This window comes from Numenius arquata, unplaced genomic scaffold (genome assembly GCF_964106895.1).
Source record: "Numenius arquata unplaced genomic scaffold, bNumArq3.hap1.1 HAP1_SCAFFOLD_853, whole genome shotgun sequence".
NCBI lineage: Eukaryota > Metazoa > Chordata > Aves > Charadriiformes > Scolopacidae > Numenius > Numenius arquata.
Window position 1 is genome coordinate 1 of NW_027415767.1, and position 18,595 is coordinate 18,595.

The 18,595-nt window shown below is 66.0% G+C and overlaps 2 protein-coding genes across 2 annotated transcripts; both read right to left on the reverse strand.

Moving 5' to 3' along the window:
- Positions 1 to 4,694: 4,694 nt before the first annotated feature.
- TBC1D25 (TBC1 domain family member 25) lies at positions 4,695 to 9,046 on the reverse strand. Its single transcript, XM_074167905.1, has 6 exons — positions 8,963 to 9,046; positions 8,530 to 8,639; positions 8,275 to 8,426; positions 7,821 to 7,942; positions 6,895 to 7,101; positions 4,695 to 6,785 (listed from the first exon to the last, which is right to left on the reverse strand). Exons 1-6 carry the CDS (start codon positions 9,044 to 9,046, stop codon positions 4,695 to 4,697), a joined length of 2,766 nt encoding a protein of 921 aa, XP_074024006.1.
- A 401-nt stretch (positions 9,047 to 9,447) lies between these two features.
- GRIPAP1 (GRIP1 associated protein 1) lies at positions 9,448 to 18,438 on the reverse strand. Its single transcript, XM_074167907.1, has 22 exons — positions 18,397 to 18,438; positions 18,225 to 18,291; positions 18,055 to 18,116; positions 17,904 to 17,930; positions 16,965 to 17,072; positions 16,487 to 16,637; positions 16,091 to 16,182; positions 15,671 to 15,706; positions 15,275 to 15,306; positions 15,117 to 15,164; positions 14,905 to 15,004; positions 13,932 to 14,024; positions 13,015 to 13,107; positions 12,872 to 12,925; positions 12,194 to 12,280; positions 11,666 to 11,722; positions 11,462 to 11,561; positions 10,767 to 10,876; positions 10,341 to 10,478; positions 10,113 to 10,206; positions 9,894 to 10,021; positions 9,448 to 9,788 (listed from the first exon to the last, which is right to left on the reverse strand). The coding sequence occupies exons 1-22, from the start codon at positions 18,436 to 18,438 to the stop codon at positions 9,726 to 9,728; spliced, it is 1,782 nt and encodes a 593-aa protein (XP_074024008.1). The 3' UTR covers positions 9,448 to 9,725.
- Positions 18,439 to 18,595: the final 157 nt, after the last annotated feature.

The following is an 18,595-nucleotide window of genomic DNA, read 5'->3' on the forward strand; positions in this document are numbered from 1 at the left end:
CCCCCACACCCCCATAGAGCCCCCCACAGCCCCCCATGACCCTCCCCAGACCCCTCCATAGAGCTCCTGACACCCCGACACCCCCCCCCAGACGCCCCAGCCCCCCCACACCCTCTACAGACCCCCCCCCCCGACTCCCCAGCCCCCAACACCCCCACACACACCCCCACAGAGCCCCCCACAGCCCCCCATGACCCCCCCCAGACTCCCCCCATAGAGCCCCTGACACCCCAACAGACACCCCCCCCAGACGCCCCAGCCCCCCCCCACCCCCTACAGACCCCCCCCCCCCAGACTCCCCAGCCCCCAACACCCCCACAGAGCCCCCCCACAGACCCCCGACACCCCCACAGACCCCCCCATAGAGCCCCTGACACCCCCACAGACACCCCCCCCCCCCAAAACTCTCTGGGCCCCCACACCCCCACAGAGCCCCCCACAGTCCCTCGACACCCCCACAGATCCCCCAACAGAGCCCCCTGACACCCCCCCAAAGCCCCCCCCCCAGCTCCCACACCCCCACAGACCCCCCACAGAGCCCCCAACACCCCCACAGACCCCCCCCAGGGACCCCCCCCCAGATCCCCCCACAGAGCCCCCAACACCCCCCACAGACCGCCCCCCCGGCCTCCCACAGTCCCTCGACACCCCCACAGACCCCCCCACAAAGCCCCCGACACCCCCCTGCCCCCCCACAGACCCCTCCCCCAGACTCCCTGGCCCCCCACAGCCACACAGAGCCCCCCACGGCCCCCACAGACCCCCCCCCACAGACCCCCAGACCCCCAGAGAGCCCCCCCCACCCCACACAGACACCCCCCCCCAGAACACCCGGCCTCCAACACCCTCACAGAGCCCCCCACATACCACCCTACACCCCCCCAGGAGCCCCCAGTGCCCCCCAGATCCCCCTCAGGCCCCCAGGGGACCCCCCCCCACGACCCATCCAGCCCCCCACTTTCCCCTCAGGGTCCCCCTCAGACCCACGGATTCCCCCCCCAGACCCCTCCCGGTCCCAATTAGCCCCCCCCAGGCCCCCAAGTGCCCCCCTGAACCTCCCTCAGGACACCCCAAGCCCCCCATTAGCCCCCCCCCAGGCCCCTAAGGACCCTCTCAATTCCCCTAAGGACCCCCCAAATCCCCCTCAGGACCACCCAGGACCCCCAGCTCCCCATGGGCCCCTTATTACCCCCCCCCATTACACCCCCCCCCCCCATACCCCCCCCCCGGGCCCCTCACCACACATTTCCGGCCCAGGAGCTCGAAGAGCCGCAGGTTTTCCTGCTCCTGCAGCAGCTCTGAGGGGACGTTGTCGCCCCCCGGGGCCCCCCCTCGGCCCCCCCGGCTCATCCCCCAGACTCCTGGGTACCCCCCCAAAAGCCTGGGTCCCCCCCAAATGCCTGGGTCCCCCCCCCCCGAATGCCTGGGTCCCCCCCAAAACGCCTGGGTCCCTCGCTAAGGCCCCTTCCGCCCGGAAGCACCCAGGGCCCTGTGGTGGCAGGGACGTCACCTCCGGGCTGGGAGGAACTGGGAAGGGGAACTGGGGTAACTGGGAGGGACTGGGAGGGGTCTGGGGTAACTGGGGAGGGACTGGGAGGGGGACTGGGAGGGACTGGGACAGACTGGGATCAGCCTCTCTGCAAACACAGGCAGCGGCGGGGCTGAAACTGGGGATTATGGGAAGAAATGGGAGGCACTGGGGGGGAACGGAGAGGAACTGGGGTAACTGGGAGGGACTGGGAGGGGTCTGGGGTAACTGGAAGGGACTGTAAAGGGGACTGGGGTAACTGGGAGGGACTGGGAGGGGGACTGGGGTAACTGGGAGGGACTGCAAAGGGGACTGGGGTAACTGGAAGGGACTGGGAGGGGGACTAGGGTAACTGGGGAGGGATGGAGGGGACCCGGGAGGGACTGGGACAGACTGGGAGCAGCCTCTCTGCAAACACAGGCAGCAGTGAGGCTGAAACTGGGGATTATGGGAAGAAATGGGAGGCACTGGGGGGAATGGAGAGGAACTGGGGTAACTGGGAGGGACTGGGAGGGGGACTGGGGTAAATGGGAGGGACTGGGAGGGGGACTGGGGTAACTGGGAGGGATGTGGAGGGAACTGGGAGCAGCCTCAGCCAATGCAGGCAGCAATAGGACTAAAACTGGAGATACTGGGAGGGACTTGGGAGCACGGGGAAGATCCCAGTACCACCCCCACCCAAACTGGGGACCCAGGCATCCAGGCATCTCCCCTTCCCCCATCGCAACGAAGACCGCAACCCCTTCCCAGTCCATACTGGGAGCTCCCCAGTTCATACTGGGAGCCTGCAGCCCCTTCCTAGTATGGACTAAGAACTGTAATCCCTTCCCAGTCCACACTGGGAGCCCTCAGCCCCTTCCCAGTCCATACTGGGAGCCCCTATCCCTTTCCAATATGGACTGGGACAGCCCTTACCCTTCCCCAGTCTATACTGGGAGCCCCCCCAGTTCATACCGGGAGCCCCATTTTCCTTCCCAGCACAAACCAGGCACCCACCTCCCTTCCCGCTCCACACTGGGAGCCCCCGGCCCCTTCCCAGTCCATACTGGGAGCCCTTCTCCCTTTCCAGTATGGACTAGGACAGCCCTTACCCTTCCCCAGTCTATACTGGGAGCCCCATTTTCCTTCCCAGCACAAACCAGGCACCCACCTCCCTTCCCGCTCCACACTGGGAGCCCCCGGCCCCTTCCCAGTCCATACTGGGAGCCCTTCTCCCTTTCCAGTATGGACTAGGACAGCCCTTACCCTTCCCCCGTCTACACTGGGAGCCCCCCCCAGTCCATACTGGGAACCCCCAAATGACAGTCGTGGGTGTCAGGTTTATTCGCGCTGTCGGCACCTCACAGCCCCCCGGACGCCTGGGTCCCTCCCCCAGGATGGGGGGGCACGGGGGGGGGGGGCAATAAATAAGGAAGGAGGGGGGTCAGAAGGCACCCAGGGCGGGGGGGGAAAGGGGGGGGCCGGGCCAGGAACTGGGTTGCAGTGGTCCATACTGGGAGAAACCGTATGTGCATTAAGATCCCAGTCAGGGTGCCCTACCGGTCCATACTTGTCCATACTGGGAGGACAAAAGGCCACGCGGGTGAAGAGATCCCGGGCAAGATGCTGTACTGGTCCATACTGGTCCATACTGGGAGGACAAAAGGCCACGCGGGTGAAGAGATCCTGGGTGAGACGCTGTACTGGTCCATACTGGGAGGAGGCAAGGCCACGCGCGTGAAGAGATCCTGGGCAAGATGCTTGAACTGGTCTGTGCTGGTCCATACTGGGAGGAGGCAAGGCCACGCGCGTGAAGAGCTCCCAGTTGGGCTGCCGTACTGGTCCACACTGGTCCGTGCTGGGATGGCTGAAGGCCGTGTCAAGGCAGTGATCCCAGTTGGGATGCTGTACTGGTCTGTACTGGCCCAACCCAAGGTGATGCACACGTGGGGCTCCCAGTTGGGCCCCCAAACCCTTCCTGGTCCATACTGGTCTGGCCTGAGGCGACGTAGATCCAAGGAGTTCCTAGCTGGGTCATCGTAGTGCCTCATACTGGTCTATACTGGGATGCCCCAAGGTGGCATAGAACCCCAGAGTGGAAGCCCTGGGCTGTCCTGGTCCAAACTGGGACGTCTCTGAACCCAACCGTGGGGATCTAGGGGGTTCTGGGGGGGGTCTGTGGGGCCTACGGGGGCCCAAGGGCTTCCCAAGGAGGATCTATGGGGTCTCTGTGTGGACCTATAGGTCCCATGGGGTGTCTCCAAGGCCCCCGTGGTCACCTATAGGCACCCATGGTGACCTACAGGGTGTTTCTGGGGTCCCTCTGCTGCTCCAAGGCTCCTCAGAAGGGACCTATGGGTCACCATGGGGTGTCTGGGGGGTCTCTACGCTGCCCTATGGGTCCCCACGTTGGCCTCGGTGTCCTCAAAGAGGAGCTACAGTCCCCATGGTGCCCTACAGGTCCCACACGTTGCCCTACGGGGTCCCCACGGTGGTCAACGGTCCCCAAAGAGGACCTATGGCTCCCCGAGGACGTCTATGGGGTCCCCAAAGAGGACCTACAGGTCCCCATAAGATGTCTGTGGTGTCCCCACATTCTCCCACACATCCCCACGTTGACCATGGGCTCCCCAAGGACGTCTACGGGGTCCCCAAAGAGGACCTACAGGTCCCCATGAGATGTCTACGGGGTCCTCGCATTGTCCCACACATCTCCATGTTGACCTAGGGGTACCCAAAGAGGACCTACAGCTCCCCATGAGATGTCTATGGGGTCCCCACATTCTCCCACATGTCCCCACGTTGACCATGGGCTCCCCATGGAATGTCTACGGGGTCCCCACATTGTCCCACACGTCTCCGTGTTGACCTAGGGCTCCCCAAAGAGGACCTATGTGTCCCTATGAGATGTTTATGGGGTCCCCATAAACATGTCCCACATGTCCCCACGCTGACCTAGGGCTCCCCATGGTGGCCTAGGGGTCCCCAAAGAGGACCTACATCTCCCCATGAGATGTCTATGGGGTCTCCACATCGTCCCACACATCTCCATGTTGACCTAGGGGTCCACAAAGAGGACCCACAGCTCCCCACCTGGTGTCCATGGAGAACCCACCTTGTCCCCCGGTCCCCGTGGGATCCCAGCAGGCCCCCGGGGCCACCCCCAGCCCCATCCCCCAGCCCCCCCTTAGCCCGTGGCGGGTCCCCCCGGGGGCGCACCCCCCCAGCCCTCCAGGTAGCGGGCGAAGAGCCCCTTGGCGCGGTGCAGGACGCGGGGCAGGTGGTGACGCCGCACCAGGCGGTCGAAGTGCATGGCCACCTCGTTGTAGTCACCAGCCCGCGCCATGACAGCCTCCCGCTGCTCCAGCAGCATGGCCAGGCAGAGGAAGAGGAGGAAAGGGTTCCCCTGCCCCAGCTCCTCCGGCGGCGGCAGCGGCGCCCCATCGTCCTCCAGACCCACCTCCTCCTCAGAGGACGAGGAGGAGGAAGAGGAGGAGGAGGAGGAAGAAGAGCACGAGTCCTCCCAGGCCCAACCGCCCCCCCAAGGGTCCTCGGTTGCATCAGCAGCCTCCCTGCCCACGCTGGGGTCGTCACATACCTCTTCGGGGTCTTCACTGACCTCTTTGGGGGAGCTGGGGGTGTTGCCAACCTCCTTGAAGGCATCACAGACCTCTTTGGGGGCCTCGGGGTCTTTGCCGACCTCTTTGGGGTCTTCGCCAACCTCTTTGGGGTCTTTGCCGATCTCTTTGGCCATGCCGGGATCTCCACCAACCTTCTTGGAAAGGCTGTGGTCATCGCCGACCTTCTCCAGGGTCTTCAGATCTTCACGTACCTTCTTAGAGGCACTGCGACCTTTGCGAAGCTTCCTGGGGACATCGGGATCTTTGTCAGCCTTCGGGGAGACATCAGGGTCTCCACAAACCACCTTCGAGATGTTTGGTTGTTCGCCGATCTCCTTCAGAGCGTTGTCACCTTGGTGGACCTTCTTGAGAACACCAGAGACTTGGTCAACCTCCTTAGAAATACTGGGATCTTCTCCAACGTCCTTGGGGCCATCAGGGTCTCGGCCACCATTGCTAGAGACTCTGGGGACCTTAGCACCACCACGGACCTCCCTGGAGACCTTAAGGCCTCCCTGACCATCTCCAGGAACCGCAGCACCACCACGGACATCCAGGGAGATCTTCAGATCCTTTTGGTCATTCTGGGAGCCATCAGGACTATACTGGACATCCCTGAAGACCTCAGGCTTCTCTTGCTCACCCCCAGAGCTCTTGGAGCCACCTTGGATGTCAACAGAGCTCTTGAGACCCTCCTGGTCATCCCTGAAGCTCTTGGGACTCTCCTGGATGTTCCTGGAGCTCTCTTGAACATCGCCGGAGCTCTTTGGTTTCTCTTGGTTGTCGCCGGAGCAGGCGGGAACTTCCGGGCCGTCCGTGGAGACTTTGGAACCATCTTGGATGTCACCGGAGCTCCCAGGACCCTCCTGACCATCCCCACAGCCCTGGTGGTGGGGGCCACCTCGACTGCCGGCCGCCTCCACCTGCCGCCGGCGGTGCCGTCGCGGGGGCCGTGGCCGCAGCCCCCGCCGCTCCCGTAGCCCTCGTCGAGCCCGGCGGGGCCCCAGGGGAGCCCCCAAGAGGGGGACACCCTCCGGGGGGGGAGGCAGGGCAGGGGGCAGCGAGCTCCAGGTGATCTCCAGCACCCGCAGGGCGTCCTCGAAGGCGAACTCCCTCTTGAGCTCCAGCAGCAGCCAGCGGTAGCAGAAGAGCAGGTCATGGGCGCCGCGGGCGGCCAGAAATGCCCAAAAAGGGGGGTCGGCGCGACGCAGGAGGCGGCGGAGGTGGGCAAAGGCGCGGGCCAGGCCCCGTCCCCCGGGTCGGAAGCGGGGTCCCAGGCGTCTCATGAGGGAGCAGAAGCAGAGGAAGGCCTGGGCCTCGTCGTCCAGCACGGCCAGCAGCGGGGCAGCCACGTCGGACATGCCCTGGCAGTAGGAGAGGCGCGGGTGGCCCAGGGCGAAGGTGGTGAGCAGAGCTTGCAGGGCGGCCAGGTGGGGGTGACCTTCCTCGGGGCCACCGAAATAGGGGTGTCCCCGGTCGGTGCGGACCACGTCTTTGCGGACTGCGGCCCCCACCAGGGCCAGCTCGGCTGGGGCCGCCCGGGCAGCCAGAAGGGCTTTTAACGTGGCATATTCGCCTGCTTTGCGCCGCAGATGAGCCAAACGCTCCTGCCCCGACAGCCCGGCCGGGAAAACGTTCAGCAGGTACCTCCAGACCACCTAGGAGGGGGAGAAAATGGGACAAAACGGGGTAAAACAGGAGGTCAGGGACCCCCCTGGGGTGGGGGAGGGGGTGTTGGGGAGCTGTGTGGGGAGGGATGGTCCCCACCTTACGCAGCCCGGGCTCGACGCCGCCATGGTAGACGTGGAGACGCAGGTCATGGGGGCGCAGGAGCCGCCCGCCGGGTCCCAGGTAGGAGCGGAGGTCGGCGTCGCTCAGGGGGGCGAAGGGGGATGGCGGCGGAGCTGGGGGAGACGGGGGGGACCCCTCCGGCCAGGCCAGGGCTGCTTGCGCCCGGGCCAGCGTCCGGCCAACCTGCGGGGAAACGGGGTGTGGGGGTGTGTGGGGGTGTCACCGGCAGCGCTGGGACAGGGGTGTATAAACGGGGAGCTACGGCAGGGGGAAAGTGGGAGCCCTGTCCCTCGGACTGCGGGACACTGGGAGGGGACTGGGGGGAAATTAGGATCATAGAAAGGGTCCTGAGAGGAACTATGAGCACTGGGAGGGGACTGGGAGCCCTGGGAGAGGGACTGGGGGACACTGACATGGAACCAGGACCATAGAAAGGGCCCTGAGGGGAACTAGGAGCACTGGGAGGGGACTGGGAGCTCTGGGAGGGGACTGAGGGGACACTGGGAGCACTGGGAAGAGACTAGACAACACTAAGAAGGGACTGGGAGACACTGGAAGGGGACTGGGGGGCAACTAGGACCATAGAAAGGGCCCTGAGGGGAACTAGGAGCACTGGGAGGGGACTGGGAGCCCTGGGAGGGAACCAGGACCACAGAAAGGGCCCTGAGTGGAATTAGGAGCACTGGGAGGGGACTGGGATCTGCGGGAGGGGACTACAGGACACTGGGAGAGGACTGAGGAGACATTGAGAGGGAACCAAGACCACAGGAAGGGCCCTAAGGGGAACTAGGAGCACTGGGAGGCCACTGGCATGGCCAAGGGAACAGGAGCAGGGACCCTATAAGGTCTCAGCAGGGTGCGGAAACCCAGAGTGTCCCCTCCCCATCCCCTTGTCCCCTCACCTGAGCCAACAGGGCCTGGGTGAAGGGCAGTGCGGCGGCCAGCAGCGAGCGGCGCTCAGGGAGGGGCTCCACCGCCGCCACCTCCCGGGGGCTGATGATGTCCCAGTCCTCCAGCAACGGGCCTGTGGCACCGGGGTGGCCTGGGTCCCTTTGCTGGGGCACCTGGACACCCCCTGTCCCATCCCGACACCCACCCCGGGCACCCCTGCCCCCTCCCGACACCCCTCAGGACACCCCAGTCCCCTCCCGACACCCACCCCGGGTACCCCTGCCCCCTCCCGACACCCCCCAGGACACCCCAGCTTGCCCAGAGAAGCTGTGGCTGCCCCATCCGCAGAAGAGTTCAAGGCCAGGTTGGATGGGGATTGGAGCAACGTTATTCCTCCCGAGGTGCCCCCCCAGGCCCTGCTCCCCTCTCTCCCACCACCCTCCTCCCCCCGCCGGGGGGACTCACTCTCAGGGGGGGGCCGGACATCGAGGCGCAGGCGCAGGGTGGGCCGGGCGCAGGCGAAGGCGGCTGCCAGGTCCCCATCACTCAGCAGCGGCACGAAGGTTTCCTGGCCCTGGGGGTCATGGGCTGCGAAGCTGACGGAGAAGCTCTTCTTCCTGAGATGATACGAATAAGAAAGGGGAGTGCTTGGTAACGGAGAACACCCCCAGGGGATGAGGGGGCTGGGGGTGGGGGATGAGGGGAAAGGCTCGTTCTCACCCCTGGAGGTCGAAGGCGCGGGCCAGGATGTGCTGCAGCACGTCCAGCGAGGTGATCTGGGGGTCGACGGCGAAGGAGCGGAACTCGGGGGGCAGCAGCCCCTCGCTCTTCTGCGGGCAGAGTCAAAGTGGGGGGCGGTGGGTGGGTGCCCGGGGATCCCGGAGCCACCCCCCCGCCCCCTTCCTCGCCGGTCCCTCAGCGCTGCCCAAAATGGCGGCCGCGTCCCGTCGCCTCAGCGACGGGCCACACACCCCCCCCCCGCACCTCATTGGTCAACACCCCAACACGTGACCCCTTCGGCGGGAAAAACCCCCGCCGGCCACGCCCCACCCCACCCGAGGTCGGTAACTCCATAGCCCCGCCCACCTCGTGGCGCCCCCGCCCCTCAGGCAAACTAGCCCCGCCCCCTCCCTCAGCCCCACCCCCTCCTCACCTTGACGCGCACGCGCACCACCTCGCACTCCTCCTCCAGCGGGGCCCCGCCCCCCGAACAGGCCCCGCCCCCTACGGCCGCCATGGCGGGGGCGGGGCGAGGCTCCGCGCAGGCGCACAACAGCCACCGGGGGGGGGGGGAGCCGAGCCGCCGCCGCCGCCCCCCCTACCGGGAAAGCTGGGGGGTGTGTGGTGTATGTGTGGGAAGGGGAGGTGTTACGTCACCGTGCTGACGTCACGCCGCGTCCCGTCCCCCCTCCCCCTCCTCCTCCCGACCTCGGTGGAAGGCGCGGGGGATCCGGAGCGGCGCCGCGATCGTCCCCGTCCGGCGGGTGACGGCGGCGGCAACAACATCCGGGTCACCGCCTGGAAGTGACGTCACTGGGCGGGCGCAGGCACTGCGTGGCGTGGCGCCGTGACGTCATCCCGACGGCCCGACCTCCCCCCCCCCCCCCAATCCCCGGACAGAGCCAATGAGGCGGGGGGGAGCGTTTCACATCGGGTTTATTAATTGGGGAGGGGAAACGAACAGAGAGAGGGGGGCACATGCGGGCGACGCCTCCCTTAAAGGGGCGACGCCTCCCTTAAAGGGGCGACGCCTTCCTGAGGGGTCCCTCCCCTCCTTAAAGGGGCAACGTCCTCTTAAAGCAGCAACGCCCCCCCCCGGCCAGCTGGAGCCCCGCGGGGGAAGGCGGGGCCTGCAACGAGGGAGGGGCGGGGCGAGGCGAGGCTCCACCCCCTCGGGGGCGGGGAAGGCCCCACCCTCAGGGGGGGGCCACCCGCTCCTTGCTGAGCCGTGCCAGCTCCTGGGACATCGCCTCCAGGTCCTGAATGGAGGGAGGGGGGTGTGGGAAAAGAGAGAAAGGGGCGGGGTCGAGGCCACACCCTGTGTAGGCCACACCCCTTTGGCAGAGGCCACGCCCCCCACCCACCTGGCCCAAGTGCAGGTTCTTGGTGAGCTGCTCCTCCAGCATGTTCTGCAGCTTCTTGTTCATCTCCCGCAGCCCCTCCTCGCCCGGCCCCGCGCCCCGACGGGGGGGCCCAGAGGGACCCGCCCCCTCTGGGGAGAGGAGGGGAGGGTGAGGAAACGGGGCAAGGAGGGGGGGTTTCGGGGTCACAGGGAAGGGGGGGGGGGCGGGTCTGGGGCTCACCCAGGCGACTGTCACGCACGAAGCTCTGGATGATGGCGCTCTTGCGGCACAGATCCTCCGCCATCGAGGCGCTGCTCACCTCCAGGTGACGCACCTTGGGAAGGAAGGTGGGACACACACACACAGACACAGTGGTGACCACCCCCACACCCTCCCCCCCGCCCCTCAATGTGTGTGTGTGTGTGTGTGTCCGTCCCCCTCCCAGTCCCGCCCAGTTTGCTCCAGTACCTTCTCCTCCAGCAGCCACCGCTCCTGCTGGCTCTGGGCCAGGCGCTGGAACAGCTCGGCCACCTCGGCTGGGGACAGGCCCCCACCGCCGGGGACCCCCCCGCCGCCGCTGCCCCCCCCGGGGCTGCCAGAGCCCGACTGCAATGGAAAAGGGGGGGAGGGAAAAGGGAGGGAGGGGGAATTCAGGGGGCGTGGCCAACGGTGAGGCCACGCCCCCCCCGCTGAAGGCCACACCCACACCACAGCCTCAACCTCCCACAGGGGGCAGAGGGTGGAGCCAGGATGGCCCCACCCACAATCGGCCCCACCCAGCATGGCCACACCCAACTTCTAAAAAGCCACACCCCTTCCATTGACCACCCCCAGGATAAGCCCCATTCACGTCCCCTACCCAGGCCACGCCCCCCACCCCCAGACCACGCCCACCTTGGTGCTGCCAGGGGCGGAGCCATCACGGCCCAGGGAGGAGAGGCTGCTGCTGTCACCCCCTGGTCCCCGCCCGGGGGACCCCCCCTCCAGCCCCAGCTCCTCCAGCCCTGGGGGAGGGGGAACAAAAAGGGGGGACCCAGGCGTCAGGGATGGGCTCCACACCCCCGCCTCCGGCTCTAGGGAGGGGGGAGAGGGACACCCCAGGTGCTACCACAGCACCTTATTCCTGGGGGACCCAAGCATCCCAGCACCCCCACCTTACCCCAACACCCCCCGAGGGACCCTGTCGACCCCTCCCCGGGGACCCAGGCATCGGGGAGCCCCCCCCCCAGGGGACCCAGGCATCCCAGCACCCACCTTACCCCAACACCCCCCCGAGGGACCCTGCCACCCCCTCCCCGGGGACCCAGGCATCTGGGAGCGCCCCCCCCAGGGGACCCTGCCACCCCCTCCCTGGGGACCCAGGCATCTGGGAGCGCCCCCCCAGGGGGACTCGGGTATTTGGGAGACCCCCCCAGCATCCCTTTTCCGCCCCCCCCCCACCCCTGAACCCCCCACCTACAGACCCAGGACAACCCCCACAAGGTCCTGGGGGTCCAGGAGCCCCTCCCCACCCCCTCCAAGGGGACCCCCAGTGTCTGGGAGCCCCCCCCAACCCTGACCCTGCAGGGGACCCTGGCCCCCCGGCTGACCGGTGCGGGTGCGGGTGGGTGCCAGCAGCTCCTGCAGCCGCTCCTGCAGGCGATCGGCCCGACGTCGCTCCAGCTGCAGCTGCCGCTTCAGGTCCTTCAGCTGGGGGTGGGGGGGACAATGCAAGAGCGGGGGGAATCATGGCCGGCCCTGTGCAGGACCCCAACCTCCCAGAGCCCCCCCCCCCGACACCCACCCCCCCTCACCGCAGCGCTGCCCTTCTTCTCCAGGATGCGCTGCCCGTCCCGGACGTCCTTCAGCTCCTGGGGGGACAGAAAGGGTCAGGGGGAGGGTCCTGGGGGATCCCAGAGAGGACTTGTGGGTGCTGAGAAGCATCCCAAGGGGGATTTGGGGGGGTCCCAAAAAGAACCTGTGGATGCTGAGTCTGGGGGGGTCCTGAAGGGATTTTGGGGGTCCCAGAGTGGACTTGTGGGTGCTGAGGGGACTCAGGGGGGGCATGGGGGGATTTGGGGGGATCCCAGAAAAGACTTGGGGGTGCTGAGGGGGGTCCCAGGAGGATTTTGGGGGGGTCCCAGAGAGAACTTGTGGGTGCTGAGGGGAGTCTGGGGGAATCCCGAGAGAGTTTGGGGGGTCCCAGAAAAGACTTGTGGGTGCTGAGGGGAGTCTGGGGAGTCCCAGGGGGCTGAGGGAGGGGGAGGCTGTGGAGGATGGAAGGGGCTGTGGGGGATGGGGGGGTTTGGGGATCCCGGGGGGGGGGGTGGATTTGGGGGTACCTGTCGCAGTGCCCGGCCCTCGGCCTCCTGCAGCTCCCGCTGCCGCTCGGCGTCCCCCAGCGCTGCCCGCAGCTCCCCGACCCGGCCCTGGGGACAGCGAGGGAGGAGGCGGGGGGGGGGTGGGTGGGGTGTCACACCCAGTCCTGGCACCTATAGGGCTCTACAGGGACCACAAGTCCCACAGCACCCCCGCCCCCCCGGCATCCCCTAAAGGCTCCGGTGGGGTCCCTATAGCACCCCCAGGTCAATACAACCCCATAGAGATCCCTATAGATCCCTCAGCATCTCTGGCTCCCTATGGTTTCTAAAAATCCATACGTGACCTTATGAGCCCTATAGGGTCTGGTGCACACCCCTCCCCCAGACCCCGTGAGAGTTTAAAACTCGCCATTGAGCCCACGCAACGTATAGAAACTCCCTCCAGTTTGTACAATGTCATAAGATACTTATAGCTGCTATACAATCCCAGAAAACCCTATAGATCGCCATGGCCTGTATAGAACCAAGTGTTTCCTATAGAATCTCTAGTATTGGGGTGATCCCTATAGAAACAGGGGGGTCTCTGTAGAACCCGCAAAGTTGGGGGGGATCACTATGGGGCTTGTAGCTCCCTCCACAGGGTGCATTTGGCTCCTCTGCTTTTCGGGGGGGGGGATCCCCTATAGCCCCACAACTCACCTCCAGCTCAGCCCGGTGCTCCTCAGCGTGGGCTTGGGTGGCCGCTGCCTGCTCCTGTGGGGACAGAGAGGATTGGGGGGGGGGGGGGGGGACAGGGGGGACATAAGGGGTCCCCCACCCCAGGGGGGGGCCATGTGTCTGACCTGCGCCTGCTGTCGGCTCCGCTCGCTCTCCCCACGGGCAGCCTCCGCCTCCGCCAGCCGCCGGCGCAGCCCGTCCCGCTCCCCCACGCACGCCTGGGGGGGCACACGCCTCGCACACGCCCCCCCGTGCACACCTGGGGGGGCACCCCCCTCGCACACACCCCCCCGTGCAGGCACATGACTCGCACACGCCACCCTATGCATGCACATGCCTTGCACATGCCCCACCACGCCCACTTGGGGGGGGACACGACTCGCACACGCCCCCCCCCACACGCCTGGGGGACACATGCCTCGCACCCTCCACCCCCATGCACGCCCTGGGGGGGCACACACACCGCACACTCCACCCCGTGCAGGCACATGCCTCGCACATACCCCCCTGTGCACACCTTGGGGGGCACCAGGTTTGCACACACCCCCCCGTGCATTCCTGGGGGGGCACACGCCTCATGGACGCACCCCCATGCGTGCCTGGGGGGGCACACGCCTCACACACTCCACCCCATGCAGGCACACGCCTCGCACCCCCCCACCCCCCCCCGTGCACGCCTTGGGGGGACACACGCAACCCAAGCCACTTCGGTGACCCCAAATGCCCCCAGGAAAGCCCCAAGACCCCCCCCAGAATAGGGTCAGGGCACCTCTGGGACCCCAAATCCACCCGGGGACCCCCAAAACCCCCCAGGGCTGGGCTCGGAAGCACCTTGGGGAACCCTAACCCCCCCCCATAGATTCCCAATCCCCCCCCGCCAAGGACAGTGTGATAGGTGCAGAGGGGACCCCAACATCCCCCCCCCCCCCCAAGGGACCCAAAACCACCCCCTGGGGAGCACCAAACCCCCTGGGGACCCCAACCACCACCCCCCCCGAGCCCCCCAGGACCCCCAAGTCGTCGTGCCCCCCCCATGCCCTACCTGGAGCTGGGCGTCGAGGGCGTCGCGCTGGGCCTGGGTCTCCTGCAGCTCCTGGGCCAGGACCCCGCTCCGCTCCCGCAGCCCCCCCTCTGCCTGCCCCCCCCCCCCCCCCAACACCCCTCTTTAGGACCTATAGGATCCTATAGGGTCCTATAGAAACCTCTGTGACCCCATAGACACCTATAGAGTCCCATAGGATCCAGCAGCACTGCTTAGGACCCTATAGAGCTACTCCGGGCCACCCAGAGAAGGTTGCCCCGGGGCCACCAGCTGCCCCACAGTAGTGTATAGACCCCCCCGTCTATACGTAGAGACCATATAGATCCCATGTGTCCCCCATGGAGCCATAAACAGCTAGATCTGCCCCCTCCCGTCCCCCGAATGCCCCTCCAGTCCCCCAGGGTGGATCTGAACACACACACACACACACACACACTCTCTTTAGGACCTATACGATCCTATAGAGATCTATAGGATCCTACAAAGACCTATAGGATCCAGCAGCACCGCTCGGGGCCGTATAGAGCTATTCTGGGCCACCCAGAAAAGGCTGCCCCAGGGCCACCAGCTGCCCCACAGGACTGTATAGACCCCCGCATCTATACATACAGATCATATAGATCCCATATGTCTCCCGTGGAGCCATAAGGAGCTGCATCTGCCCCCTCCCCCCCATAGAATGCCCCTCCAGTCCCCCAGGGTGGATCTGAACCACCCCCCCCCCCCCCATCTTTAAAATCTATAGGATCCTATAGAGATCTATAGCATCCAGCAGCACCACTCGGGGCCCTATAGAGCTACTCCGGGCCACCCAGAGAAGGTTGCCCCGGGGCCACCAGCTGCCCCACAGGCCTATATAGACCCCCCCATCTATACGTAGAGACCATACAAATGCATACGTCCCCCATGGAGCCGTAAGGGGCTGGATCTGCCCCCCCCCCCCCCAAAAAAAACCCCCCAAAGCCCCCCCAACCTGGGTTGCGGCCTCCAGTTCCCGCTGCAGCTGCTGGTTCTGAGCCTGGAGCTCCCGAAATTCCTTGTCCTGCCGGGCCCGGAGCTCCTCCGCCTCCGTCCTGGGGGGGGGGGCGGGGGGGACGGACGACACCCAAGCATCCGGGGGGAGTTCCAGGTATTATTCCGCCCCCCCCCCCCCCATAGGTCTCAGAATCTCCAGGAACCACCTACCGACTGTCCCTGAGCAACGTCTCCTTCTCCACCTGCAGCTGAAGGAAACTGGGAAAAAAAAAAATAAAAATAATAAAAATAGGGAAAAAACTCATAAAATCCCATATTTAACCCTTAAAACAGCCCCCCCCCCCCCCAGCAAATCCAATATTTCTTACCTTTCCTGTTTCTTCCTCAATTCCTCCGTCAGCTGGGAAGGGCAGACGCAAAAATCACTATTGAAGAAGAAAAATGACCCCCCAAATCCCCCCAAACCCCACTGAGGGCCCCCCCAAACCCCCAAAGTGCCCCCAGCTCCTCCGAGACCCCAGAAATCCTCCTGGGACACCCCCAAATCCCTCTGGGACTACCCCAAGACACACCCCCCCCCATGAAACCCCAAAAGTCCCTCCAGACTCCACTAAGGTCCCCCAGGAGCACCCCACCCCCCCCACCCCCCCCCCCATATCCCTCTGGAACTCCCCCCCTCCCAAATTCCCTATGGAACCCTCTCCCCCCCCCCCCTTAAATCCTCCTCAGGGCCCCCCAAAAGCGCCCTTCCCCCTCCCCCTTACCTCGGCCACCTCTGCCTGAAGCCGGGCCACCTCCGCCTGCAATAGACGCCGTGAGACCCCCCCAAAAACCACCCCCCCATCCCCTATATTTCACCTATACATCCCCTACACCTTCGTAGCACCCCCGCACTCCCCCCCCCGATTAATTTTAATTCTATTTTTAATTTACATTCCCCCAAAACCCTCCTTATAAAAGCCCCCACCTCTATATAGATCCAACCCCCCCATATGTGCCCCCCCATCTCTCCTATCACCCCCAAATTTTCCTGAACCCCTATAGATCCCCAAGCCCCAGTCCCCCCAGGATCTCTTCCCCCCCATCCCCAACGCAGCCCCCCAAGCTCTTTACCCCCCCCAGATCCTCTATAGACCCCCCCCCCGGCCCCCTACACACCCCATACTCCACCCCTCCCACCACACCTGGGCAGCGGGTGCTGGGGGTTCCCTGGGGGGAACGTCGCCTCCAGCCCCCTCCTCCGCCGGCTGCAGCTCCTTGGGGGGCTCCGGGGGGGCTGCGAGGGGGGGGGTGTCGGGGTGTGTCAGACCCACAGCCCCCCCCAGAGATCTGTAACCCCCCCCCAAAATCTCCATATCTACCTGACGGACATGCCTATGCCCCATAGAGACCCCACGTTCTGCCCCCCAGGACAACAATAACACCCCTAGGAACAATCCCCCCCCCCCCCCGGATACCCCCCCTCCAAACTCTCAGGCACCCCAACACCCCCCTGGGAAGGTTCCCAGAACACCCCCAAACCCTAAACACCCCCAAAAGAGCTCTCCCCTCCCCCCTCCCACTTCCATGCACCCCCTCACAGTCTGTACGGGCCGGGGGGGCCCCGCTGTCACTGCTGGTCCCATCCTGGGGGGGCTCCGCGGAGAATGAGGGGTCACGGGGGGGTCCTGGGGGCCCCCCCTCCCGCAGCCGCCGGTTCTCCTCCTCCAGTGTCTCGATCTGTGCACAGAGCTGGGACCACCCCCCCACCAGGTCAGAACCTTCCCAGGCCCCCCCCTCCCCTCGGGACCCTGCTGTGGTGACACTGGGCACCCCAGAAAAAGATATCAAGAGACCCCCCCCTTGTTCCCCCCCCCCCCGAAAATTATATTGGAGACCCTCAGGGAATCCCTGGGTGAGGCTAAAGCTCCCACAACATTAGAACACCCCCCCCCCCCCCGAGATGGCACTGGGAGGCCCAAGGGGGATTTAGGGGGATCCCCCCCCGTGATGGCCTGGGGGACGTGGGGAGGGGGTATGGGGGTCCCTGGGGGGGAGGGAGGGGGGGGTGACCCCCACCTTGGCCAGCTCGCGCAGCAGGGTGCTGTTCTGGAGACGGAAATCATCCTCCTGGCTCTGCAGCTTCCCCTGTAGCATCCGCGTCTCTCCCAGCAGCGCCTCCACCTCCTGGGGGGGGGGGGGGACACGGGGGACACACGCCCCCCCAACACAGCTCCAGTGGCTGGGACCCACGCCCCCCACCCCCCCCCAGGCCCTCTGCAGACACCCCCCAGGAGACACACAACCTTACACAGCCCTGCAGATACTCAGCCCGGGGCCCCTCAAGACCTCCCGTGACCCCCCAAACCCACCAGAGAATCCCCACGGCCCCCCCAGAAACTCTAGAGAACTTCTAGGGCCCCCCCCCAGGACCCTCCCAACACCCCACCCAGGACCACCATCCCCAGCACCCACAGAGACCCCCCCTACAGACACCCCCCAGCAATCACAGCCACCCCCTCAGCACCCACAGAGACACCCCCAGCACCCATAGACACACCCACAGGCACCCCCAACACCTGCACACAACCCCCCAGCACCCACAGAAACGCTCTCCACAGACACCCCCTCAGCACCCACAGAAGCACCTCCCACAATGCCCCCCAGCACCCCTAGAAACACCCCCAGCACCCACAGACACCCCCCCAGCACCCACAGAGACACCCCCCACAAGGACGCCCCAGCACACCTAGAGACACCCCTGCAGCACCCCCAAACACCCCCGCAGTTCCCACAGACACCCCCCTAGCACCCACAGACACCCTACAGAGACCCCCCCAGCACCCCCAGAGACACCCCCAACACCCAGGCACCCCCGCAGCTCCCACAGATGCCCCCCCAGCACCTCCATAGCCCCAACAGAGACACCCCCAGCACCCACGAACACCCCCCAGCACCCCCAGAGACACCCCCAACAAGACACCCTCCAACATCCCCAGACGCACCCCCAGCACCCACCTGGGCCTTCTTACTCTTGCTGAGGGCCTACAAGAGAAAGAAAAGGGCTTGGGGGGGGCGGGAATGTCACAACGGAACCGGGGCGGGCGGGGGGTGTGTGTGTGAGGGGGGGCGGAACCGGTGAGAGCCCAGGCCCCGGGGCTCCCCGCACCTTGTTGGCTTTAGCAAGGTCCTTATCCAGCGCCTGCACCCGCTGCCGCAGCCCCGAGAGCTCTGAAAAAGGGGGGGGGGGGCGGAGGACATGGGCCGTCAGGTCCCCAAATCCTTCCCTCCCCCCCCGGTTCCTCCCCCCTTCATCCCTCCCCCCCCTCCTCCTCTAACCGGCGCCGTTTTTCCGCAGTTCGTCCGACAGGCGGTAGTTCTCCGTCCGTAGCTCCAGCAGCTGCGCCTGCGAGAAGGAAGAGGGCGGGAAAGCCCGGCGAGGTTGGGGGGGGGCGGGGGGGGAGGCCGGTATCGGGACCCCCCCTCCCGCCCCCCGGGGCCTCGACCCAACCTGCAGCCGCTGGAACTCCTCGGCCGAGAGGGCCTGCGCCATCTTGGCGGCGCGGGAGGACCCGCCGGGGCGGGGCCGGAAGTTGACGCTCTAGGCTGCTGGGGGAAAAGGCAGCGGCCGGAACCGGAAGTAGGCGCTCTAGGCGGAGGAAGGGCGGGGAGCGGTAGGAAGCGCTAGGAGCAGTAGAGAAGCGGAAGTG